The sequence below is a fragment of the Centrocercus urophasianus genome, unplaced genomic scaffold (genome assembly GCF_019232065.1).
Source record: "Centrocercus urophasianus isolate 14NV4802_14NV808 unplaced genomic scaffold, USGS_Curo_1.0 seq_28, whole genome shotgun sequence".
Lineage (NCBI taxonomy): Eukaryota > Metazoa > Chordata > Aves > Galliformes > Phasianidae > Centrocercus > Centrocercus urophasianus.
This window is the reverse complement of record NW_024884844.1, coordinates 9,049,934-9,076,515: the sequence shown is the minus strand read 5'-3', so window position 1 is coordinate 9,076,515 and position 26,582 is coordinate 9,049,934. Positions and strand designations below refer to the sequence as shown.

The 26,582-nt window shown below is 40.8% G+C and overlaps 1 protein-coding gene across 1 annotated transcript in view; it reads right to left on the bottom strand.

Moving 5' to 3' along the window:
- The window catches only part of THSD7B (thrombospondin type 1 domain containing 7B), a 244,865-nt gene that overhangs the window by 3,549 nt on the left and 214,734 nt on the right, over nucleotides 1–26,582 (bottom strand). The window contains exons 18-26 of the mRNA XM_042827458.1: nucleotides 18,445–18,586; nucleotides 16,981–17,096; nucleotides 16,733–16,850; nucleotides 11,298–11,443; nucleotides 6,354–6,513; nucleotides 5,847–6,020; nucleotides 5,678–5,773; nucleotides 4,464–4,546; nucleotides 2,451–2,643 (exon numbers count right to left, since the gene is read on the bottom strand). Coding sequence (XP_042683392.1) covers nucleotides 2,451–2,643; nucleotides 4,464–4,546; nucleotides 5,678–5,773; nucleotides 5,847–6,020; nucleotides 6,354–6,513; nucleotides 11,298–11,443; nucleotides 16,733–16,850; nucleotides 16,981–17,096; nucleotides 18,445–18,586 — 1,228 coding nt within the window. The remainder of the gene's footprint in view (nucleotides 1–2,450; nucleotides 2,644–4,463; nucleotides 4,547–5,677; nucleotides 5,774–5,846; nucleotides 6,021–6,353; nucleotides 6,514–11,297; nucleotides 11,444–16,732; nucleotides 16,851–16,980; nucleotides 17,097–18,444; nucleotides 18,587–26,582) is intronic.

Here is a 26,582-nt window from a genome sequence, read left to right as displayed (position 1 = left end):
TTATTAATCCACCCTGGAGGCAGAAATACGAGCCCTCTCCATGCCCACAGACATAGGCTGACCGAGACCATTGCCAGAGCACTCAAGCACGTGGGGACAGACCGGGAACTTATTTTTCTTGTTATGTTGGAATGATCATTTTTTTTTCAAAAGGAAACATATTTAATCGGATCCCATTTTTTTTCCTGGTTTTGGCTGTGGGCTCTTTTCCCTCCAGGCTTTGTGAGAAGTCTGAGTATTGCTCACAGACTTTCTCCTCTTCTCTAATCACTTGCAGCCTATCTTCCCCGTGAGAACTGCTCTGTTCATCATGACAGGTTTTACTTCTTCTCCTGACGGTCAGGTATGAAATTTACGGCCAAGAAACATTTAACAGTGCTGCAAAGGGTTTGTCACAGCAAGCACATTGCACCCCACCAGGTCTGCTATGAAGGCAGACAGGCTCTCCAGCTGCAATACGAAGGCACTGGACCACACCAACCAATAATTTAAACAATACTATTTAAAAAGTTTCTGTGTTGAACTCTGGTCTCCCAGAGCGTGGCAAAGAATGGAAAAACAGCCAGATTCAAAATCAGTTCTGCGTGCTCCTGCAGAGCATTTGAAAGAACAAAAACATCAAGACCCATTAAATCATTATAAAATTTGTGTTCCAAACCATAACCAGGAAGGAAAACCACAAATTAAGTACAGAGGGGCACATATACTTCTAGTGACAGATACAAGTCCTTAGACATACACAAATGTCAAGGAGTATAGCACTGAAGGATGATAAATGCCATCTGTACAGGGAGCACTCACCACAGTTTTGCTATCAAGAGCATAACTAGTAGGCAACAGTGGTCTCCTGGTTCTGCTAGCATTAATTACTGCAATCTCCCAGATGAGTAAGCCTCAGAGCCTGTTTTAAGGCACTAATTACATATTTTGTCAAGAGGGAAGACAAAGGGGAACAGTGTGAAGAGCACTAGCCTTGAGCTGGGTCCGAAGGGCACATAGAGACTGAAGAAAACCTACTGGATGGGTTGATGATACACTTAGCACATGTAGCATGCTCATTTATTTACCATACATTGTTGCTGTAACATTTATACTCTAATACTACATAACACTATGTTCTGTTGAAGCTCCTTAGTCCCTGTCTCTGTCTTTTGTCCTGGTGGAGAACAGGCTCACAAACGCTGCGCTGAGGTCAAGCTCACCAGAAGGAAGCTTTGCAGCCTGGAATGCTGATTAAAACAGGACTGCAGCATCCACCTACACCTCTCTCCCTTTTTCTAACCTCATAAAGTTATCAGCTGAAGATGTGACACCTAAGGAAGACAGCCCACAGAGGGCCACGGTTGCTGACAAAGAGGCAATTAACCCCAAACCTGTGACTCAAACAGCTGGTGAACGATAACTCATCATCGGATGATGAGTTTGGTCAAAAATCAACCAACTTTAAAAGGCTGTGGACCAAGCTCTATTAGCTCTGAGACTGTCAACACAAAGGTTAACTACCATATGCAAATCAAATATGTAAATGTAACATTCAACGTGCAATCACATATATCAGACAGAATTATGGTTCCCGGAATCCCCCAACAGAACCTTAAATTGCATGTTTTCTAAAATCTCATGTTCATTACAAGCTAATAGGAAAGAAAGGCAATGTCAGAGAGCAGAAGACAGGGAAGATGGGACTAGCAGGATATAGAGGCAACTGAAATATTTCAGTAAAACTTCACTTATCTGATACTTTTGTTGCTTATTTTCAAGTTATATTTCCATATCATAAATTTAATATGCATAAGTTAATTTTAGTCATAATCAAAATGGTGACCAGCTGTTACAGCTACTGCATCAGTCCTGTGTAGCAGTGAGGCGTGTTGCAGCCTGTGTGCCTGTTCCAGCTGGGAACGATGACAAACAAGCCACAGAAGTACTCAGGACTCACTGCTGCTTAGACACGGCAGCCTGCCTGCTTCTGGCTTGTTTTTGTTCTCTCAGTGTCTTAACTCCAACAATTAAAACTCCAAACTCTATGCTTTCTACTGTATTTTTTCAAACACTTTTGAAATATGTCAAGAAACAACCCATGTTGTCTTTAATGAAGTCTCAAGCACTTTTTGCTCAGAATCTTCTGAAGTGCTACTGAAGTCCTCCCTGGTCCAAATGCATTACTTACCGAAACATCACAGATAATTCCAAGCATCCCCCCAAACTGCATTTAAGTATACTTTTGCAAAATATTGTTGCTTCATTCTCTTTGCTATCTCCCAACATAAGAGATTGTGATTACTCTGTACAGTCACAAAGGAATGAAAGATGACACACGAGTTAGAAACCGTGAGGCCGCTCTGCTGCTCCAGATGCAATCTCTGATGTTATGATCTACAAAGCTTGTATCTTTCTTCTGCAGAAACACTGTAAAGAAAATTTATTCCATTCATATTTAAGTTTTTCACCTGGATTAAAAGGTTGAATAGACCATCCTTTGAAAATGTCATGCATTTTGGAGTTGATGGGTTTATTTTTTCCAGAAATCGTCTTAACATCAGCCTTCTTATCTTCTAAACCTGGTACCTTCATGCAGTAATCCAGCAAACCATTTGATCTCATTATTTCTGTATATCCTCGCTCACAACCACAGACTCCTCTCTAGGTAATAAAAGGGAATTCAATATTAAAATGTTAGTATCCTCTCAAAGGACAGCACAAATTGTATGCAAACTATCAAGAAATGGCAAGTTACATCATATGTAACTTTACAACATCATATGTACATCATACGTAAATTACAACATGTAATTACCAAGTTCACTGACACGAAACCAAACAGGCCACAACCTGGTGATGCAAACCCACTTCATCTAAAACAACAATAATATACTTGAGGAATTGGTTAAAAGAGTAACTCGATATGGAAGAGTAATAAATAATAATAAATAAAAAATAATAAGAGTAATAGAAGAGTAGCTCAATATGGAAACATTCTCATCCCAACAGGCTTAACCATAGGCATCTGTGGCCTGATCCAACTCCTCTTGTCAATAACAAAAATTAGTAGTGACCATGATGGGCATTAGAAGAAATGAATTAAGAAGCAATCCCAATTCAGACCCAACTCTCCATTCCAATCTATTTCTGCTCTAGTATTTCACAGAACTATCTATAAGGAAGCATTACCCCTCTGACCAAATATCTGCTATGCTGGACCAGTGTAGGCATTTCTTCCAGAGGTTTCTTAGAATGTGGTGGTTCACTGTATAACCAAGATGTTATAATTTTGTATAACCAAGATGTTATAATTACAATATAATCAAGAGAGTGAGGCAAACAGACAATGATCACAAAAGAGAATAAGTGGAAGAGCTTACCCTTGGGTTGAGCTCACCAGAAGATACCAAAAGAGGGGATCTCCAGAAGAGATCCTTCCCCTCTGGTAGCCAGCTCTTAAATAGGTCCAGGAGGGGTGGAGCCTGGCTCCACCCCTTCCGGCAGCACAGGTGAATTGCCTTCACCTGTGCTCCTCTGGCTGACTCAAGGCTCACCTCAGCTGATTAATCAGAGGTTCAGGCCGTGACTCAGCAGTTCCCATACATTCACTAAACAGATACTCCATTTTCTGGATGTCTAATTTAATATAGCTTTTTTAGATTGCATTTCTTTTCTAATTATCCTATAATTACAATGCCCGTGTGATGGTCTGATATGCTCTGCACGATCCAAGCAGAAAACTGATTTACAGTATGTGTGATAAGAATTTAACCCTGTCATCATGGTTTTTGCTACAGCCCCCCCAGTTTGTTGACAGACACAATCCTGAGCTTTTGGTGCGAAAGGTGCAGGATACCTCAAGAGTTTTTACAGCTAAGAAATGCATGTCTACCTATCACTTCACAACAACCCGTACACGAGCTCGCATCCACTGCTAATTCCTCCCATAATTCCTCCCAAAAGATACTCAGGTGAGACTGAGAGCTGTGGAAGCTAGTTTTAAAACAGAAATATCTACACCTCAGCTGTATCTGGTTATTTGAAGGTTTTATGCTGTGACACCACTGACACGGAGGACAAGGAGAAGACATTTTTGGTAGCTCTGAATCTAGACTTCAGTACCTACAGGAAGAGACATTTGTAACCTCAGAGGCAAAGAGGAGACAGGGGCTCAAAGATCCAGCGGGTGCTGCAGATGCTCACCATTTCAGCAAGCAGGTCAGTTCTGGCTTTGCTTTAGGGGTTACTGTGGAGGTAGTGGGAGCAGGCTGCTACAGCAAAACAATTCTACACTTATACACCTTTACTCATCCGTGCAGAACTATGAAGCTTTTGGACTGAAATTCCTACTACTGCCTCGAGGTGGTATCATGGGCATGCTAAATTATCCCCCATGTCCTAGAATGCGTTTAACATACAAAGGTAATGAAAAAGGTTTTGCAATGTTCACTCCTCAGCCACATTCTGCAGCAGCCATGTACCTGGGTGCAGTAGGAGAAGGGTTTTCTGCATGCTGGGCTGCAGTGCTGAACTTCAGCAGGTTTGGTCTGAAGAGCACACCCTCCTGGAAAAGAAGAAGTTACTTTCAAAACAGAAGAGTGCTTTTCAAACGAAAGAGAAATGGGTATGTTTTACAGTGTTTTTGACTTGGATCACTGTACTGCAGGAAGTGGTTGCTTGCTTATTTTGAATGGCTAAGTACTAGACTACTGAACACATTAGCATAATATCTGTAGGAATCGTATTAATTAATTTCACAAGGCAGGGAATTATTATCATGCCCATCTTATTAATAGAGAAAAGAGATATACAGACTTAAGCAATTTGCCCCAGGCCACATAGGAAGTTGGGGACAGAATCAGGAATTAGATGCAGATCTTCTGTGTCCTCATTAATGTCTTATCTACATAAGAAGACATAATCCACATAACACCTTAGCCCGTTCACACTAGGGAAACTCTGTGTTTCTATAGGAATAAAAAAGTGTTAATGAGTTCTTAACTACTTGGCAACCTTCACACATAAAACTTTTGCATATTATCTTAACTACTCATTATAAATAGAACTAGATACCATTTTCATTCCTGCTCTCTCTTCATTCATCCTGCGCATACCAAGATAGATCCTGCAGATGTGCAAGCCCTATTACCTTTGCCAACCTCTTGTACAGCTTCAAAGTGCTGACCATGAATTTCACTTTTCATCCTGTGCAGGAGGAATTTGTAGGTCACAGCACCAGCAGGAATCTCACAGTCTGAGTGATCTGAGATTCCTGTCTATTGAATAGAAGAAGCATTACAGAAGCTGGGCTCTTTTCCATTGCAGGTGATTTTCTCTTCCCTTCTCCACAGTAACAAGAAGGCTTAGGCAGGCCTGTTAGTACAGGCACACTCATTTCCTCCTGTGGCCAATACAGCAGTCATAAAATCATAGAATCATTAAGGTAGGAAAAGACCACTAAGATCATCTAGCCCAAAAGTCAGTTAGGGTACTTCACCCACATGTCCTCATGCAATGACATGCGAGATGACCTGACAGCAAGGCTGCTGAGTGCCCACCTTTCCTACTCACAGCTCTAAACTGAAACCTTGGGGAAATCAGGAAGGAAAGCTCTCCAACTGCCCTCCAAACATGTGATGCAGAAGAAGAAATACCTGGAAGAAGACTTTTCAGCCACGTCTGCTTTTGGACATACCTGTGACATTGATTCCATCTGAGCGCTGACACCACACTGTGCGCACACTGTCTCGCCAAAGGCTGGTTTTCCACAGGTATTCGTAACACCTCCCTCCTGCAACATCAATACCAGTCGGCCTTCACTTTCCAATAAAACCTGAGTAAGCTCTTGTGCGGGACAAAGCTACCTGAGCAAGGCCGTGTTTCCACCACTTGTCCAGAGCAGCTGTCTGTGTTCTCAGCAGGCTGACCGATGAGTGCCCTGGAGCGAGCCTGCCGTCCCGTTGTTTCAAAGCTCCTGCCATCAATGCATGTGAGCTCGCAGGAGCTCCACTCTGACCACTCGGTCAGGTGGCAGTCACCTGCATGCAGAGAGAATAAATCACAGGTTTGCAAAAGGAATCGGCCTTAAAGGATTAAGGACAGGCTGAGTACAACGGCTTTAACAGTGAAATAACACCAGTTTATCACCCAATGGTATGCATTATTCAGATTTTCTGCTTCATGAGAAATCTCATTTTCTCCAAAAAGAAAGTCTTTTTCAGGTGATCTAGAAACAGCAGACTGAGCATTTACCTGATCTGCTGAAGTACAAATTCTTACTGCAGTAGCTGACAGTGCTCAGCTATGCAAGCAACTCAGTCTCAGAAAGCTATTACAGACAGATACGTAGTGTGACTTTCAAAAGACTTTACCTGGGCAAGGCACAGAGCATGGTAACTGCAGTACACTCTCCTTCAAAGGTAGCTCACCACATAATGTGTTTTCTACTGGCTTGGATGTAGCAGAAACAGATGCATCATGCACTACGCACGTGAGGTTGCGGACTTGCAATCCATCTCCACACTGTCCACCCTAGGAAATGACAGAAAAGAAAGAGACAATCATTGCTGCTGCTAGCAGATGGCAGAAGAAACACACCTGACTCCACCTAAAAAGAACTCAAAGATATAAATCCAGTTTCTGGGCTGCAATAGTACCCTCAGTTATGGGAAAACAGATGCAGATCATCTCCACACACAGCTCTACAGAAGCTCAGAGGCAATGGAACATGAAAAAGTGTGTTGCAGCCCAAGTGGGGAGAAGAGCACATAAATCCTTTCCTTTCCACATGTGGGAGATATGGGAAAAAAGGAGTCACTGAGCAGATGGGGCAGAGCTCAGGCGGGTGCTTCCCCCAGCACAGCATTGGAAAAAAACAAATGTGAAGAGCACAGCTTTAGGAATGCTGATCATTGCCCAGGCAGCAAAGCTACCAGAAGAGATGGGTACTGTAAAAGCTGAATACAGTCTTTGGGGCAAGCTCTCCATGTCTTTAGGTAGAGCTTGTGTATTTACTGATTCTTAAGGAATGCCCAGTTCAATAAACACAGAGATGGCTTTTCTGGCTTCCCTGAAGAGGCCAATGGCAGAGCCCATTCAAAAAGAAACGAGCATTTCCATTCACCCCCTCTGGTGATACAGCCCAATATGGGGCACTTAAACGGTTTAAATTCAAACAGCAAAAACCCATCAACGCTTTTAATTAGGCTGCAGAGATTAACGCGTTATGTAATTTCTTAATTGTGCAGGGAGTTAGCGGTTCTGATGTGGACACAGATCACCTGCTTTACTGAAATGCCACTTGAAGCCAACCACAGTCTGTTAGCACTGACACTGGTGTGAACAAGCAATAGGAGGCTCCATGCAAGCCATTCCACGCTCTTCAGCCCAGTCCTAAAATACTCCAAATTGCCATACACCAAACTACTTGCTGAAGACTTACTCTACCAGAAAATCAATATCATTTGGCTAATCTGATGATCAAGAGCTGAAGATGCTGTGAGAATTGATGCCCTGAGGCTATTTCTAGAGGCTGGAATTATTTCATTTTTCCCTGAAAAACAGAGCTGCAGTGATGTCTGAGGTACACAACTTAAACCTGTGTGATGCTTTATGAACATGTGTCTCAAGCCTTGTGGAAATGGCACTTTGCAAAATTCAGTAAAGCTCAAGAAGAAGGATGAAACATTGCTTTTATATAACCAAGGGAAATGCTACTTTGAATCACTTGGCAGTAGATTCTTTTAAAATAATGGACTTCATCTGTGGAACAGAATGGCTCCTACCAAGTGCATTTATTTGGCAGCGTGTTTGATAGCAGGAATCTCAAGAATATCTCTCCTGTAAACATGTGGTACCTTTTTCAATTTCTCCAGACCTCTTCTGTTGCTGACGTACAATGAAATGGAAATAGGGGCATAAATAGTTGGACTGAGAGTAGTTGCTTATCAAAAGCATCTTAGAGAAGCATTAGTGTAGATTTACCATATGCAGCCAGATCTCAAGTTTTTAACACCATGTTTCATTTTAGTCGGTCTGTAACGTACTGCTCTAAATTACCATTTCACTGCTGAAACCTCTATTGCAGCCTGAGATTAATGGTGTGTGAATAACTCATGCAGCTGTCAATTGGGTTAGAGTTCTTGGAAACTGCTGGTGGAAACAGAGTGCGATGTGGAGAAAATTCTCTGGGGAAATGGGCACTGATCAAACTGCAGCCTGCGTGCAGCTCAAGAAGTGGATCAAGGAATTGCTGAAGATTACTGGAAAGGACAAAAAAACTTTTAAAAAGATACTTGTTCTTTTATAAACGAGTCGTAAATATACAAGTATTTGTCGACACAACGATGTATGAATAGTCATACAGCAGCAGAGACATAAATATTAATAACATGAAAAGAATGCATTTTTTGGTAGCCTCCACTATAAAAGTTAGCGCGCCTCAAAGCAACATTTTTCATTCTTCTATCAGGCAATATTGACAATACATTTGTTTAGGATAAAAAAAAAAAGAGAAATCATGGACTCTAAACCAACTCCAAACAAACATGTTAGCTTTTTAACAGTGCCTTCCATTTACTTGCTTTCACTCAAGACTAGAAATCGTTTTCACAATGAACTGAACGCATTCAAAAGATAAGGTGTCATACTGTCATTTACAGAGGGAATGACAGTGGGCTTTTTTGATGTTTTTGGCAAGGTCATAAGCAATGCAGGAGCAATGCATTAACTTCCTTATCATCCTAAAAATTATTCACATTCCCCAAAATTATACATTTGAAGACCGAATTAATAGGTGTGGAATCAGTGGAAATTTGCTGCAGTGACGGCACAATGAGGACTCAGTGAGCAGCTGCTAATCAGAGGAGCACTGCTGAGGAAATGATTGAATATTCAAAACTTTGGGGACCAAATCTATATTACCAGTACTCTTCCATGCGAGGGTGTAAGCGGAGGTCTGCCCATACAGCAGCCATCTCTAGCACACCAACAGCACAAGGGCTCACAGTCCCAATGAGATGCTTTGTTGAAATGTGCCCTTAAGAAAAGTTCTCCCTTTTTAGCTTTTATTGGGATTCATGTGTATTCACAATCATCTTAGGTAAAGAACTGACTGGCCAATGTTTTCATAGGTTGATGAGCATCTCATCAGGTAAAAGCTTTCCTTAATGAGAAACCATTGTCTGAGCACAGTTAAGGAACCATCTTTTAAAACACTTTAAATTAGAGACAGGGTTCTTGGTCTTCTTATCAACGTTAGGCAGCTAATTCTTGATAATATCCAGCTACTTGGCTTGCACTCCTTTAATGAAAAATTATGAACACTGTCACCCACTACTAATTTCTATTTTCTAATTATTTTTTTTTTTACTAATCAATGTTAAACACTTCAGCTCCCATGGAAAAAAGACTGATGTAATGCAACCCTTTAAGATGATGTGTACTGCCCATTTTCTGAGTTCCACATCCCTCTGAATGCAGCAGAAATGCCCACACCTACAGGAGGGGTGCTCGTGGCATGGGGAATTGCCTGGGGAACAGTGCACTGATTTACAGACTGTGAAAGCAAGCACTACAAAACACTTAGCAGGCTGTACTCCTGAACACGCACACACCTCTAATTATTCACACAAAGTCAATTTAGCATAAAATAGTCCTTCTACAATTAAGAAATGCAGTCTCAGTTATCTCATAAAACAAGGAAGAAATACTTTAGCCTTATAATGAGTCGTCCTGTTTACATTACTCCAGGAGGACAATTTCACGACATGCATTTTGGTCTTACCATGGGATGTATTTACGTTCTTCTACAAAGCATCCTTGAAAACACGACTTCTGAAAGCTTTCTTTGGAAAGTACACTTAAGCTTCTTTTCCAGAAAAGCACAGGAATAAATCACCTTGTATTTATGAACTACATTTAATTCCTAAGCACCTCATTAAAGAGAACTGAACGTGGAAAAAAATGGCTCCTCTCCTAACCAAAGCAAAGGGGGGAGAAACTACAACACAGTAATTTAAGGAGAGAAGGAAGCTCTATCTCACTGCAAGTGCAGGATGATATCTGGCTAAGCAAAGGCTGTGATTACTTGCTCTGAGCTGAAATATAGCATGGTTCTGGATGTACACACTTTTAATCTGCATGATGCGTTATTTTTCTAGAATATGCGGGGCCTTAATTCAGCTTCTCTACTAATTCTTTTATCAGCTATGTTAGCTCCTCTGCTTGAATCGCTCATCCCTAATGCTTAGTAGAATTTGCTTACCTTTGCTGGACAAAATATCAGCTAAGGATGTTATACATAAATAAATACTGAGTGCAGCACATACAAAGGCTGAATTCACATCCTTATCTGCAACGAGCTGTTAAGCACAGGAATGAAGAAGAAAGGTGACCCTAAAATGTATTTCTGGTTCTGTGATCCTGAGCTGTCCAAAGGCTGTAATACTCCAAATTTCATCTCCAAAAAGCCATGTAAATTCTGGCGTTTGCTATTGGTCCATCAGCTGCAGCCAGAAATAGAACAAGCATTCAAGTCATGCATGCTGCACTAAAGGGCAGATCAGAAAACACAAATAATGTGTCTTCACTTCCACTTTGGTCTTCCATTTCCTACATTTGGCAATATGGAAAATCAGGCAGGGGCCTGTGCATAGGTCCTGTGCCTCAGGATGAGAAGGAGCATTTCTCCACCTGAACCACAGCAAACAGTGCTCTCAGCAGCCCAAGCGGGCTTCATCATGTCTGAGAAACTCACACAAGCTGCCCATTAGTTACCAACTAATCTATTTGAATACAGGAGACGTCAAGTAACAGCTAAGGAGAGAAGAAAAAGCGCAGGGGGAAAAAATATCAATTCAAGGCTGACAATGGCCAATGGCAGTGGGAGAACGACTGCAGCGTGGAGGGCAGAGCCCACATTGACTCCAGCCATTCTCCAGCTGTTAAAAAGAGCAAGGAGGAGCCCACAGTCCTTGCAAGAACACTATTGCAGGAAAAAACCTAAAAAACCTCCTATATTGTTCTTAGAAGAAGAGACAAGCTATTTTCTCGTTAGAGTCGCTTTATATAACTAAATTATAGGTCACCACAACTATGCTTGCTCAAGCACATTCACTCCATAAATCTTCTTTAATACAACTATAAGCTCACACTACGTGAACCTATATTGCTATAAATTGCTGCCGCCAGCTGAGAGACCACGCGCACAGGTTTACATGCCCGAATTTCCCCTGCGTCTCCAACAACTGGAAAAGAAACGCCTCCCTCTCAACAAGGAAGATCTATGGCTACCCCAAGGTGGCTGTGAGCCGTACCTGGAGTCTGCAGGGCGACCAGGGCCCAAGATGCCAGCTGTAGCAGGGCTTCACCGGGCAGCTGCGGTGCTGGCTGAGCTGTGCTGGGCAGGGCCGGCCCTCGGCCGCAGCCTTCAGCAGCACGGTGCGCCCGCGCACCATCTGGCCTGCGGAGAGAAGAGATGGCAGTCAGCAGGAAGGAATGGATCTGGGGGTCAGCATGGTTACAAGCTCATCTTCCATCAATAAAAATGCTCTTTTTCAAAACAAACAAACAAAAATAATAAAGCAATTATTGGGGAAGACTATTCGGCTGATACGGACGCAATTACCGATCTTCTGCCGCGCGATGCAGTTGCTGATATTTCTGAGCACAGTTTTGTTTAAACACAGTTTTGTATGTTTCCCAAATATGTTATTTGTTTATGCAACACAGTTAAACACTTGACTAAATCCTGATTATTAAATACGACAGGAAAATAATTCCTACGGAAGCATCATTTCTACCCCTGTCCATTCAATATGTTTCTAGAGATTTTTAACAAATGAAATTTTCCTTTTATGACCAATTATGTGCACCTAATTTGAAAACTGCGAACACCCTAATGGCTATTACCGTCCATAACCACTTCTGCCATTTCCATTAAAATCCTATTTATTATTGGTGAAAACTTCTTCAGCTACTGAATGGAAAAAGCAATTATGTTACCACTTTTGAAATAATAAAACTGAATGCACTCATTAAAGTTACAGCAATTCCATTTCCTTTTCTTTTGCTGTCCGTTTCTATCCAGGAATGTTTTCACTCAAAATGATTCAATTAGAATCCTGGCTCCAATTAAAAAGAAAACTGGAAAAAAGCCCTTATGCAATGGAAGGCATAAGATTGTGCTATGGATAAATCTTCTGCCTCGTCTCGCAACAGACGGGGATTTGAGAAACAGTTAAAAATAGGGAAAAGGATTCAGTAATAAGAGCACACCCATGCAAAACAGGTGCAAGCCATAATTGCTAACTCCCTGACCAGGAAAGAGAGGAGGCTTTGCAGTGAAGTATTCCCATTTGTATTTCAGCCATTTAGTTACCATCTTGGGTACTGCCATCATGAATGTCTCTACAAGTAGGGCTTCCCAAAAAAAATCTGGCAAGTGAAAATTAAAAGCACACTCACCTGAAAATGCTACTGACACATCTCAGTGAGTTTTCTTACCTGTCCAATGCTATTCCCTCGTTCTTACCCACTGAATTCCATTTTTAAACCCATTTAAACCAATTTCAAGACTTTTTCCTTTTCGAGTTCTAATCCTCTGGACCGAGGAAGTTTGTAACAGAAGTGATGATAAAAGCTCTTATCCACATGACTGTGCATCCAGCCATTGTAGAATTAGATACATTAGGAGGTGGAAAAAACCCTCCTAGGTGAGAACAGAAAAAAGGTAAGGTGCACCAGGAGAGCAACCATTCTGCTGCTAGCACATGGAAAGAGAGGGTTGCAGCAATGGAACTCAGATACCAAGGTACTTGTAAGCAGGAGAATGAGAGAAGACCAAGGGACGTGATGCTGCTTACTCCAGAATGGGAAGTTGTGCAAACCAGCCTCTAGCACATTCAGGGATGCTGCAACCAGCAGCGATATGCAGCTCATAAAATTAGGCTGAATGTTAGCATGTAGCTCTGTGAGATCTAGGAACTGATTAGCAATGGAAAAGGTTCTTAGAGAAAGCAGGAAAGCTGCAGCTGTGGGGTTTGCAGGAGACAGCACAGGGGATGCCTGGGGCAAGCAGTTCACTGCTGAGCCCCACAGGCATGAGCTGGAAAGTGGCAGCCACAGCTCCGAGTTAAAGATCTGAGCTCATGTGGAGGGGCTCAAAACCCTGAAGTATTCATCAAGCTATTTTAATTAAAGACGTAATTTCCTTTTATACTCTCCGCTTAACAACTTTCTAACAAACTGTAAATGGGAAGATCACAGGATAAAAATCCCGATTTTCCTTTAAAGAGGAACTAACAACCATTATGTTTTTATTTACATCTTATTTCCCCACAGTGGGTTATCCAAACCATTTAAAATCACTGCATTCACAATGGTCATATGGTGTTTGCCTCATTTCTCCTATCTCTTCCTTCCTATACCGTGAAAAAATCATGAGAGAAATTTTGCCTAAGAACTTCTGTTGAAATGTCTCTTGGGTGCAATCACTGCAGTGGATCTCTTAAAGCTCTCTGGTTTATTTCCTCACTCTATAAACATTACCTAGGTGCTCCATTGCCGCTCAAGGAGCAGAAAAACTCCACCTGTCTTTTCTCTCTAAATACCTTATTTTTTACTGTCTATGCAGAACAGAAACTCCACGCATCTAAATTCATTTGCTTCCAACACAAACTCCAGGATAGAAAAGTAATCTTAGCTCTTTCTTTAATTGCCTGATGATTTTTTCCTTAATTTTGCAATGAATTAGCCACAGGTCTGTCTCCTCTGCTCTACAGCATTAAATGGGTGCTGAAAACTGAAAATAAGAAATAATTACTTGGGGATATTTACACAGCAGTGTGTGTTAAACCCTGGGTAACTCAGGTTAAGTCCCACCATTTATTTGACAAAGTCACTTTCCTATGTGACAAGGCATAGGTTTAGTTGCTTTTATACTATTTAACACAGCTGTAGGAGAGAAACTATACCAGACTGGAAAATACTTACTTAGAAAAGTACAACTTCCCCGGCATTCACTTGCCTCAATAAAGGAAATACATCCTGCGGGGAAACATCTTTTTCCAATATGTTGCTAGTAGCTTTAATCCTAGGAGCACCATGCATTAACCAGGACTATGCACCTTTCTGTAACAGTGCAGAAACTGGCACGAGGAAGCCCTGCTATATAACACAAAGTCAGTCTCAGGCCCCAGCCAGCATCCAGAGCAGATGCTGCACAGAACCACAGCTGCAACAAGCAAAATGTGCTACACGTCTCCGCAGGCTCAGTGCAGGCAGGGAAGAGATCTATTTTACTCATCATCATTTATAAAAATCAATATATTTGCCTTCGGCTGCTGTGTACCAGAACCATGTTAGATGTCAGAGCCACATACACAGCAGCACCGCATCGTGTTTGAATGCATTGTTCCATAAAATAAAACCTGGGCAAGAAAAAGGCGCCATCCATTAAAATATACCACAGCAAACCAAGTTACTGGAAGAAAAGGACAGAATGAAAACATTAGCAGCGTTGCTTGAGTTAAGAAACATGTGAAAGCATACATCTAGCAACACTAAATTTTGATCTGAATGATATTTAAATTATTTTTCCCTTTGAAATTGTTTCTGGTACTTCAGAGGACCCTTTACATGCTCTTCAAGAAAGCCAGAAAAGCAGAATGTTTTTCTGAGTGAACAGGAGAACAGCAGAGCCAGTAACATCACACACAGCTGATTTGCTGTGAATTATTTCTGAGAAGTGTGCATTTAAGTCCTACAGTTTGGCTTTATCAAAAAGTGGGCAATTATTTGTTTGGCAGAGGGAAGCAGAATCAGTGTTTACTATTCCATATTCCCACAGCTTGTTTGCTATCATCCTTTGGTTTCCTGTGTCTAATATGAGGCTTAATCCTATTCTCACAAATGCCAAAGAGAAACTCATGGTGCAGTATTGCAGCCTGTCAACATTTGGGAAGGAAAGCTGCATGATACTCATCTGTGAAGTACCACCTGTGAGGGGGTACATCGGTAACGACTTCTCTATTGATACTACCATTAGTAGTATTTATAGCCAACTGGAAGATAAAGAAGAAGCTGAAGGGAAGGTTTCTGCTGCTGGAAACACACAAGAGGCCAAGCTACAGGACTGGTGAAAAGGCACCTCCATCTCCTGTGTTTCGTATCAGAATTCAAGGTAGGTTTCAGAGATGTTTACTGTCTGTACATTCACAGAACAGTAACCTTCAGCTTTTGAATCATACATGTGTACAGCCTGATCTGCTCTAATTAGTTTTCTACTCACTGTATAACACTTATTTTGTCTGTGAAGCAGAAGATGACCCAGATTGAACTAAGCTTGTGTTTGACTATGTGGTTTAATTATCTTTAATGTGGCTTGACACCCCCAGCAAGGAACTCTCAGAAGAGCTCCACTTCTGCAGGGCACTGAAGACTTCAGTTGGCTCAGTCCCTGCAGATGCCCAGCTTTGGCTTAGGACACAATGCAAGTATTTGCTCCTTAAATGCATTACCAACCATCAATTCTTTAACTAGCCTTTAGGATTTGGATGAGCATTTCAGGATCAGGAATACGAGGTATGCCTCTATTACGTATATACGAGGTATGCACATCTCTTTGCAGACTGTGCAGTCTGAGTGCTCAAGAGAAAAACACCTTCAGGCATTACACAGGACAAACTGCTCCATTAATCATGCTAAAAGCCATAAGGAAGTTACAAGTTGCTTTTGCACTATTTATTTCAGTGAGTGATTGAACACTCCAAAAACATTCTTAAGTCCATTCAGCAACATGAGCATTAACTCTCCAAAATGGATTTTGAAGGAAAAATGAACTTTGGAATGAATAGTATTCCTAGATTTTAAAATACTATCTATGAATTATTCATTTATGTTAAGAGAGCACTGTTTTACAACAGGGCTAAAATCTCAGCAAAGAAAGAACGTCACTCATCCAAATATTAAGCTTCTTCTGTAACATGTTTTGATTTCTGAAATCAATCTGAAGAGATCATTTAATGGAAGTTACAAACTTTTTTCTTTTTGATCTTCAGTGAATTTGGTTTAAGTATTTCCTGTACGTCTGATGCAATCTACAAGCCTGGGAAATAATATCATGAGCGTATTTGGAATACAATCTTCAATGCATTTCCTCGTATCAACACTGAAAGTTTTGTTTAACTCATACAGAAGTAAGGAAGGCCCTAATCCTCTTGCTTTTTCTACTTAGGTGAGCAGTTCGGACTACATAAAACTTTGCTGAAGTTACTGGAGTCATACAAACACAAAGGGGGCTGGTCACAGGATGGATACAGCAACATGTAGTAACTCAAGAACAATATTCTTACTGTTTTTTTCTTCAATTTGATTTCACTATGTAGCTAAAAGTAATATGAAAAGCTTTTTATATCTATCAGGAATCCTGTAACTCCCTAGCATTTCTGCTAACTCTAAGCACTCACTTTATCTGGGAGGGGTTAGTGTTTCCTATGGCTGAATTCTGAAAGTTTAAATTAAATAACAAAATAATCATTGAGGCTGAAAAAGACCACTAAGATCATCTAGTCCAACTGTCAACTCATCACCACCGTGCCCACTAAGTCAGGTCCCACTTTCCGGCATCTCTACTTGTTTCCTTTGAAAACAGCCTGTTACATCTCCATAACCCCTACGGGCTGCCTGAAGCACATCAAATGTTGAATTTCTATGGTGTGTGGTAGAAGGGGAAGGCCAGGAGGGCACTCACCACCGGAGCCACACGTCTGGGAGCACTGCGACCAGGCCGACCACGCCGATAGCCGGCAGTCCACCACGCACTGCACCACGCACTCGCTGCTCGTCTCCACCGGCTTCTCCAGGCGACGCTGTCGGCGAGCAACAAAATGCACACGTAAGCCATAACCAGGGCGACATCATGCTGCTGAGGGGCAGAAAATTAGGAGAATTCAATTAATGTTTGCCCGTCTCTCCACGGCGCGCGGCTTCTCTCTTCACCTGCTCGCAGTGCCGTGCACTGACCGTCTCCCCATCGCTGCGCACGCAGCTCAGGAGCCGCTTCCGAACTCCTCGCCCACACGTCGCGTTCCCGTTGAGCTGGCACGTGCTCCAGGCTGCAGGCACAAGACACAGCACTCTGCTGTAACTCGCCTTCGAGTTACACTTCACCATGTTAGCTCGTATCGAACCCAAGAAGAAAGCACACAAAAGGAAGTTGCTCTTCAGTAAAAGCGAGGCTCAGATTTGAAGCTCAGAGCTTCCGCACACAGATAATCCTGAACAAAACCAGTACACCACGGTGCACAGAAAACTGTTAAATGCTGATAAAGCGTATCAATTAAACCCAGTTGGTGCTTTTGCAGGGCTGTATTGTCAGAAGGAAAGCTTCACTTTGATAAAGTAGCTGTGGAAGTTTCTGAAAAGCAACTATAATTTCATCCATTTTATGTCTCAAAGCAAAGCTTCCCATTATTTCAAATAGAGCTCAAGTACTCGTGAACTAAAACAGGCATTACTAGGAGGAGAGAATTCATATCATATTGCTCGTCCAAAATTATGAGGAGCAGTATGCAAGCAAAGCAAAATAAGCCATAAAACACCATTTAAAATAAACAAAAAACATAACACGCACAACTAAAATTTCCATACACCAGCAAGAAATAGGAAGCGTACCAGCAGAAAAGCATATTACTTTGTCTTCCACCTTTGATAAACATCAATGCATAACTGTTCTTCATTTCTGGAATACGGTGCTAAAAAAAGGTTTCATCATCATGCTGTCTGTATTTCTCAGGCTCGGTTTGTATTCAGGTGTAACAGTTTCTGCAGCTCTGCTCTCCTCCCCACCAGTCTACAAGTTCATCTCAGATCTCCTCTTAGTATCTTTCTCAATGATCTGAGTTAGTCAAAACTAACGGGCTCGCACTTTTTCTTTTTGCTAGTTCATATGAAACAGATCTAATTGCTCCTGACTAAGGCCAAAACAATGTATTTTGCTTTCAATATCCTATGCCCACCCAGATAAGCTGTATCACCTCCAGATCAGACTTCTGCTGGGTATTATTGCCTTCCCTGGAATCATACATGTTACATTCTCTTGTAACTGGAGCTTTGCACACAGTTCTGCTGATGCCCAAACAAACAAAGAGATCCCATTTGACTTGTTCTATTTCCAGCACACACACAATGATAACTGCTAAAATCCTACATTTATCCATTAACCTGTAGAAATGTAGGCATGTAATTAGTGTTAGTGAAATTAGTGATGTCTGCAAGTAAGCCTTGTAATGACAAGGCTGAAACCAACACAGCAAGCAAACATAACTAACAACACAACTGGAGAAAGCCTTTAAGGACCTGGGTCTTTTACATAAAGATAATTAGGAAAGCAGAACATCAGTTTAAAGTGCACTGTAATTTGTGTCCCTTCCTGGAAAGAATAGATTGGAAAATTATACCTACCTGTTAGATTGTACTGATACTGGAAGCAGTTTTGGTTAAGAATACACGGTTTCATTTGTGAATCTTCAGGACAGGGCTTTCTACTGACAGGAGATCTTAGCACTTGCCGAGATCGGGTTTGCACAGTACTTGGATCACACACCTGCATACAGAAGTGATGGACAGCACAAGAGACCCCGATGAATACATAGACATGGCGCTGGGGCTGTCACAAGCACACCCACAGTGCTGAGAGAGAGTTGTGCTGCCAAGATGGGGTGACTTTTTACAGCCTGTGACATGATATGCTGACGTCAGGCTGGTTATAACCCAGGATTCTGCTTGTTCACATAGTCACATGAGTATGAGCCAAGTGAAGTCTATTTTCATTTGTCCTTGTGCATCACAGGCACTGCAGATGTTTGTTCTCACCAGCCTTCCATCCCTACTTCTGGTTTCCATTTCAGTTGTGCTCTTAGCAACAGTGACCAAATGCTTCCAGTCTTACAACATCCCCTCTGTGGTGAGGACAGCACCTGCTCACTATCTACCCTCCAGAACATGAGGGACGTAAGGACATAACCTCTTCTCAGTTCACACAGAGGTGCCACCCACTTCTGCCCACACATGATTTCTGGTTTGGACCAGAGAGAGCTGTGTCACTGCTGTGTGCCCAGCTTAGTTGTCGTGCCCACATCACACTGGCTGGGGAGGATGGAGTCACAGTGCTGAAAATTAAATGGCTGCGGCAGTGATCAGGGCTAATTGGTGGTTAAAAGCACTACAGACAGCTGTTTTGTCTCATTAAATGATCTCATAAAAAAGTATAAATAGGCTTATTCTGAAGCTAGGGTGATTATGGAAGTATATAATGGCCTTTTTAGCTGTAAGGCTGGGATAGAACACCAGCCCCGAGGGCTCTGGCCCACTGAGCCTCAGCAGAGCTCTTCCACAGTCCCACAAAGCAGGCAAGTGAGAGTGGTCCCAGCAAACCTAATGGAAATGAATCCCAATTAAATAAATCTCTATTATCCAGAGGCATTTACTGAACAAGATGACCTATTTAATTCCTAACAGTCTCTCATTAGGACCAAAGATTGCTCTGGAACAGCAAAGAAAATGAAGAAAACAAAACATGTAGAAAAATATTTTCATAAGTGATTGAGAATTTAAAACATGATTTTTCTGTAGAGTCTTCTAAATAAAATAAAATAAAAAACTAACAGCTTAAAGCCACAGGCTTATTATCATGCTACTAAGTGCTGTCAAACACTGAACCCTGCATGGGTGAAAGTATGGATAATTCCTGTACTGTGAATATTAAACAGAGATGTCATGGCACTGCAGCATAAAATGTCAGACTGCTGTAAACTGGATTAGTAGCGCAGATGATAGCATTAACAAAACAGAATAAATATCAGAACAAACAGGAAAAGTTCTGGTCTGCTTTTAAAACAGTTGTCAAGGTGTGTGTCCCTTAATGCTTATATTACATGAAGGAAATTGTGTTATGTTCTGATTGTTGACATACATCTTGTCAAACCATTTTAAACGGTAATCTTATTTGAATGTCCACGCTCATCTAAAACAACTAATTGTTCTCAATTGTCTGAAAATTAAACCTGTGCTGTTTACCAATAGTTTATGGCCTTCTCCACAACCAGTCTGCTCATCCTCACAGTAATAGCTTAAATGACTTGACCATTTAAAAGAAACAAAAAAAAATCAAAGCAGGTATTTCTGTAGCTACTGCTAATTAATTTTCTTCTGCATTTTTACCGAAGGAAAAGAAACAAATCAATGAACACTGGGAAAGAAGTTGAGTTTGTGCCAGCTCCAAAATACCTGCCTTTGCTCCCTTTCCAAAAACAACCCACCTGTAGGCAGACAATATGCATAATTTGTAGATAAGTAACTGCTTTTAATAAAACAGTATTGTCTAGCACGCATCCTGCTGTGCACAATTACAGGGCCTTGATGCAGTTCAGCACTGTGTGGTATTCATGCTGTTGCAGCCACCCAGCAGTCCTGGCTAGCCAGGCAATTTTCCCTCTCGGATGTCCTTTTAGTGGAACAGTGAAACAGCCCCGACTCCAACAGGTTGAGATGTATCTCTCATTTGCCAGGATCTGAACAAATGAGGAGTTTACTGCAGATCTGAAGCTGGCATTCTCACTGCACTGATGAGCCACCTTGTTGAGGAGCCAGGGTTGATACGATAAGCAACTCACTTTTACCTGTTCTGAATAATAAAGAATCTCTGTCGCAAAAGTGTTCATTTAATCAAGCCGAGGACATGGGAAACATGCAAAAATTCAAAGTCTGCAAACTGTAACTAATATCCTGTAATATTATTTGTTGAGTTTCTCTTTACGTCAATTGAGAAGTCAATTTAGTTTTATAATTGATTTTCTGGCCTTACTCTTTCAAGTTAACTATGTAAAAAATTGAACCAAATATATATGGAACTGAATAAGCGGCAGGAGGGAATGGCTAGCAAGAAAAAGATGAAAGCTGGAATTTTCAAAGGAGCAAGAGGGAGCCGAGCATCCAACCACTGTGGAATCTCAATAGGGTTGGGTGCACAACTCCTGCAGGACTCCACAAAAATCCCACGCTGGAAAAATAAAATACTATATGGCAAAGAATAAGGAATGGCTTTGGAAACCCGAAGTAGTTAGAGGATGTAAACAGCAAAAGTTAAAGAAGAGAGATTGTTTCTCGTGGGGAAATACTGAGAGCATTAACAAGAAATAAAGAAACACATCAGCTGCTAGGCAGGAGGAATTGTTACAGAGCTAATCAAGATCTGGGCAAGACTACAGAAGGGCTTGATTCTGAGTATTCTCACAGATGTAGAAAAGGACAGTCAACTTGACTACTCAAAAATAATATTCCATATGAAACAGTACAGGTGCCATTCCATCAGTGAGTGGTGCTTCTCAGGTCTTGGTATTGGGGCTGGCACTACCTAACTTCTTGTCCTGAGGAGAAGGATTTGGAAGTGCTGGTTGATGAAAAATTCAACATGAGCCAGCAATGTGTGCTTGCAGCTCAGAAAGCCAACTGTATGCTGGGCTGCATCAAAAAAGGGGTGGCTGGCCAGCAGGGCAAGGGAGGAAATTCCTCTCTGCTTTGCCCCTGTAAGCATCTGGAGTACCATGTCCAGACCTTGGGCTTCCAGCACAAGAGTGACGTGAACTATTGGAGCAGGTCCAGAGGAGGCCACAAAGACACTCAGAGGGCTGGAGCACCACTCCCATGAAGAAAAGTTGAAACAGATAGCCTTGTTCAGCCTGGAGAAGAGAAGGCTCCAGGGAATCCTCATTGCAGCCTTCCATTACCTAAAGGAGGCCTGCCCAAAAGTTGGGAAGGGATTTCTTACAAGGGCACGTAGAGAAAAGAAAAGGGGTAAAGGTTTTAAACTGGAAAAGGATAGATTTCTTATCCCACTAGGAAACCAAGTTTATTCTCACAAGCATATATGAATCCACTTTATTTTTTTTAATAAACAGAAAGCGCATCAGCCCTTTTCTAAGCACTTTCATTTCCAATTCCTCTCTTTCCATTAAACAGTGTGGTACTTTAAAAGGCATAATTTTACTTCATGTCACTCCACTAATAAATACTATTTTTACTGACTGTAGATTTAGCTTTTCATTATTAATTTTACATAAAGTTGGACATTCCCTCTTGTAAGTAGTTGGGTTTGTGCTCAGCATCAGCCAGTGCAGTATATACAGCAAAAGGAAAATGAAAGAAGAAAAGGTGCAGTCAGCATCACTGTTCAGAGACAGGCAGGTATGTACAATTACAGTATGCCGTTGTGGGAATTAAATTTTGACTTGTTTTTTTTAGATCATCTCCTTACGGTCATGCTATTTATTTTTATGCCTGTGGGAGGATTTGGCGTGTAACAACTAGCTTAAATTGGGCATTATAGAAATCTTTCTACCCTGAAAGTCAAGGTGACAGATTTAGACTGATTTATGAAGGTAGATTTAGACTGTGTCAGAGCTAGAAGATGGCCAAACTGAGTGCCATGCAGAAGCTGAAGCCCTCCATGCCATGCTTGTATGGATCTCACTGATCTGTGATGGGGTCCAGCTCTTGCACACAGCTCAGGTATATGAAATGAGACAAGAAAGTGGGCTCAAATTCTGCCTCTGGCTTGAGTGTAAAGGGCTGGGTCTTGACTCCAAAGACACCTCCAGCAAACTGCAATGAGAACAGCTCTGGAGAGATGCCAGACCACAGGAAACCAAGACTCTGCTCTGCCAGAGGGTTGGGCCTGCAACGAAGGACAATTTAGTCTTGCTTCTACCTGAGAATCATGAGAGCTTACTATCTGCTTGGCCAGTGGAAAACCTTTGTCTAATTTCTATCTTTATTCAGGGAAAATCTATTTTCTGCACCACCCAGGCTATAGATTTCTGCCTGTACAGGTTAGAGATTTCTGGATCAAAGAAGGAGGATGAATATGGATGTTGACTGGCAATAAATATAAGAGAGAAAACAAGAAATGCTATGATGCATGAAAGCAGAAGGTACAGATGTTGTAACTTTATGTACCTTCCAGGTTAAGTGCCAACTAATTTTGGCACTTAGCTTTACAGGCAGTGTTGGTTGTTGGTTTTATTCCAGACTCCTCCTCAACGACAGTAAGCAATGGAGTGTGCAATTCAGGCACATACTTCCTTTGATATAACTGGTAGACATGGAATTAATTTCTAGATGGTAATAATAATGGGCATGTAACTCAAGTCACAATTCATATCTTACAAATCATACATCACATCTTAGAGCATAAGGACATCATACACTGACAGTAAGTTTCTTTACATGCATAACTCGACCGTCCCCTACTTCACTGCATCAAATCTCACTGTTTTCATTATTCTTTTCTATCAATTGTGAAAAAGCTGAGTTTGAGCCCAGCATCTACAGACAAGATTATATATACGATAACAAAAAGAAAACATCCTGAGGCACTGGTAGATACATATCACGTTAAGAGAGGAATGAATTGGTGTCTTTCCTAAAGGACTATTCACTTGAGAAACTATAAAAGCCATCTTCTTGATTCTACAGAGGAATTCTTGGCATTATATCTACTGCATTTTTTAGTATTTCTTTGAGCCAGTCACATTTTTCTAGCATGACCACTTGACACTATTTTAAGCTAATATGAAAAGTGAGGGATATAAACATACACAAAGAATGTACCCAGCCTTTGCTCCAGACAATAGCAGAACAGACGAAGTATAGAAAATTTGCTCTGGAAGAAAAGGATGCAAAATAAAATAAAGGTTTCATAAGGTTATGAAATCTAAGTCCTTGAGGAAGGGTTGTTAACGTTGCACATTAATATATTCTATCAGACTTTCTTTGTGGTGGATTTAAAAAGCTGTCCACTGATCTAGGCTTTCACATGCATCATAATTGTTCAGCATAAAGGTTGTAACCCAGTAACAGAAAGCCCTTTAAGCTGCTTTATTTATCAAATGGCTTGTATTAAGCACGCTGCTCTATAAATAGCTGGCCACGTTATATTTAAAAGTCTATTCATAAGGAAACATGCAACCTCAAACTAAGGTAAATGCGTTGGCAGCAACGAGGTTTAACTATTTTTAACACTGCAATGAACCACTGTATTGTTCATGCAGATGAGGATGTTTCAGAACAATTTAACAATCCCCTTACAGTAACACGAGCAGTCCTTTAAAATGAAAATGCACTTACGGAGACTTCCTTTTTGAGATGTATCTAAGTTCTGAAACTCACTTGCATACTTACGTAACTGTTATTTATTTTATAAACATTTTTAATAAAGGTGAATAAAACAAACCAACAAACCTAAAATATATATATAAATCACTAACTTTTTTGATAAAACCATCTCAAAAAAAAATCAGGTCATACCTATGGACAAAGAACAGTGTATGTTCATCCAGGAAAGCATTAGGCCAGCATGATTCTTATTCTTGAATTAAATGAATTATCCCCTGGTCTAGAAATTAAACTCTATTCAATCTTCATTCTTCAACCCAATACCCATAATACAGGTCCTCTGTCAAGCTTACATGTGAAGTTACCAGTTGAGATGAAGATCCAGTAACGCATGCAATGAACCGCAAAACGTACAAATGAGTCCTCGATTTCTTTTCCAATTGGCTTAGGGGGAAAGCACTTCCAAACCATAACAACTCAGACTCACACCTGAGATGAAAGTCACTGTGAAACCTGTGAGTCAGCTGTATTGCCTGCTGCCACATTTAGTACAAGCAGTTATCTGAATATTGCACACACCTCACAGATTCAGGAGAATAATAAATCAGTTGTTACAAGTCCTGAGCACTGTAAATGGCTATTGATCCAGGAGGAAAATGCTCACTGAAATAGGGACAGCTGCTCTCATTCGCTTGACATGTAACCCCCTCTAATTAACTAATTTCAGACCTCTTAGAATTTGCTGCTAGGAAAACCAACAGATGAGGGAAACATGAAGGCCACTCAGATCCGACAGTAGGGCTGTGACTGCTATCCACAAGGTAGCAGACAGCTAACAAAAAAAAAAAATTGAGGTAATTATTTCAGGGACTTGTAGCACAACTCACATATTAACTCATTTCAAGAGTGCTTTGATGAATTCAATTGAAGTCAATTAATTATATTTCCAAGTCAGATGAAGACAAAGTCAAGACACTGCAGGTAGTGCCTGTTATTCGATCACTGAATATTTAACAGAGATGATAGGATTTCAGCTTCTAGATTGTTTAGCTGGGTCTTTGAGCAATCAAGTGATGATGTCTGACTAAACACGCTATTGTAGCCGGAATGAATATGAAATCTCTGAAGCAAAATGCAAGTCAATCTAATTTGCTCATGATTTTTTTTTCTAACTAACTAGCAAGCTTCAAACTGTTATTTTAATGGCTTTAAAGCCTTGATATTTAACTTACATGGGTGTTACTTAGCGACAAAGAAGAAAACTTTATGAGCCAAAAAATAGTCTTCAATCAGAGAGAAAACCATTTTGAATTTCTTCTTACAATAGAGAATATGAGAGTAAAAGAGAAGCTTTAAATCAGTAATTATGAGTTTCTTGAATCCAGCAAAGAGACAGAACCTCAAAAGTAATCTTGAGGTATTACATTTCAGACAGTTGCATTTCTGGGTCACAGCAAAGTGCCATTAGAGGAAATACAATTTATATTTGTGTAGCAATGTTAAATAGCAGCATGATCAAGATGCAAAAATTGCAATTCAATTGAAAAATCTACATAAAGGAATGGTGGCAGCGCCTTGAACTAAGAAAAATGCCCCTACAAAGAGTAATACTAAAAAGGAATCAAGAAACCAAAAGGAACACAACCACAGCTGCATGCTTTTGTAGAAAGAAGTATTGAAGAAAATACTTCCTATTGACAAAGCAGTCACCACCTTTATGACTCATTGATTTCAATATGATTCAAGATCATTTACCATCTTGAAAGTAAAAAATCCACATGGGAAGAGTACTGCTACAAGATAAAACAGAAGTAATAAAGTAGTACCCCAGAAAGTATCCAGGGTATACAATGACATATTGACAAAGGGTAAACTGGATAATCTAAAAGGCCTTTTTATATTTGGCTGATAAAGCTTAGTTATTCCGCTATCAGGATGAATTTATTATCAACACTATAAAATTGGAGCAGAGCACCAAAGTGACTGGAAAAGAATTCTCACGTGACCAAATCTTAGGTAAATATCTTGAACCAAAGAGCTACTCAGTCAAAGATGATGTTGAAATTGGAGTTGCTCATTTCTTACAAACTGGAATTTGTCAAGTTTCATAAATCCTCTTTATCTCCTGTAAGCCAAACACGGCCAGAGATACAGGAGGATTTCCCAGAATGCTCTTTGGCAGATGCCTCACAAGAGCTCTAGGTCTAAAATAACGCCAACTATTTTGTAATGAAATGTAAATGTGCTCGAAAGAAAAGTAACAAGGCTGTATGGTTTGTCTTTTCTGTTTAAGCATGATGTGATCCTTCAAAAGTTTTAAGTTACCTGGGGAGCCATACTTGGGAAATGTATTTTCAGTGAATATACAAAAAGTGTTTTGCACATTCTCTGAGGATGGGCATTTACTTGCAGCATGAGGTGAGTTGGAA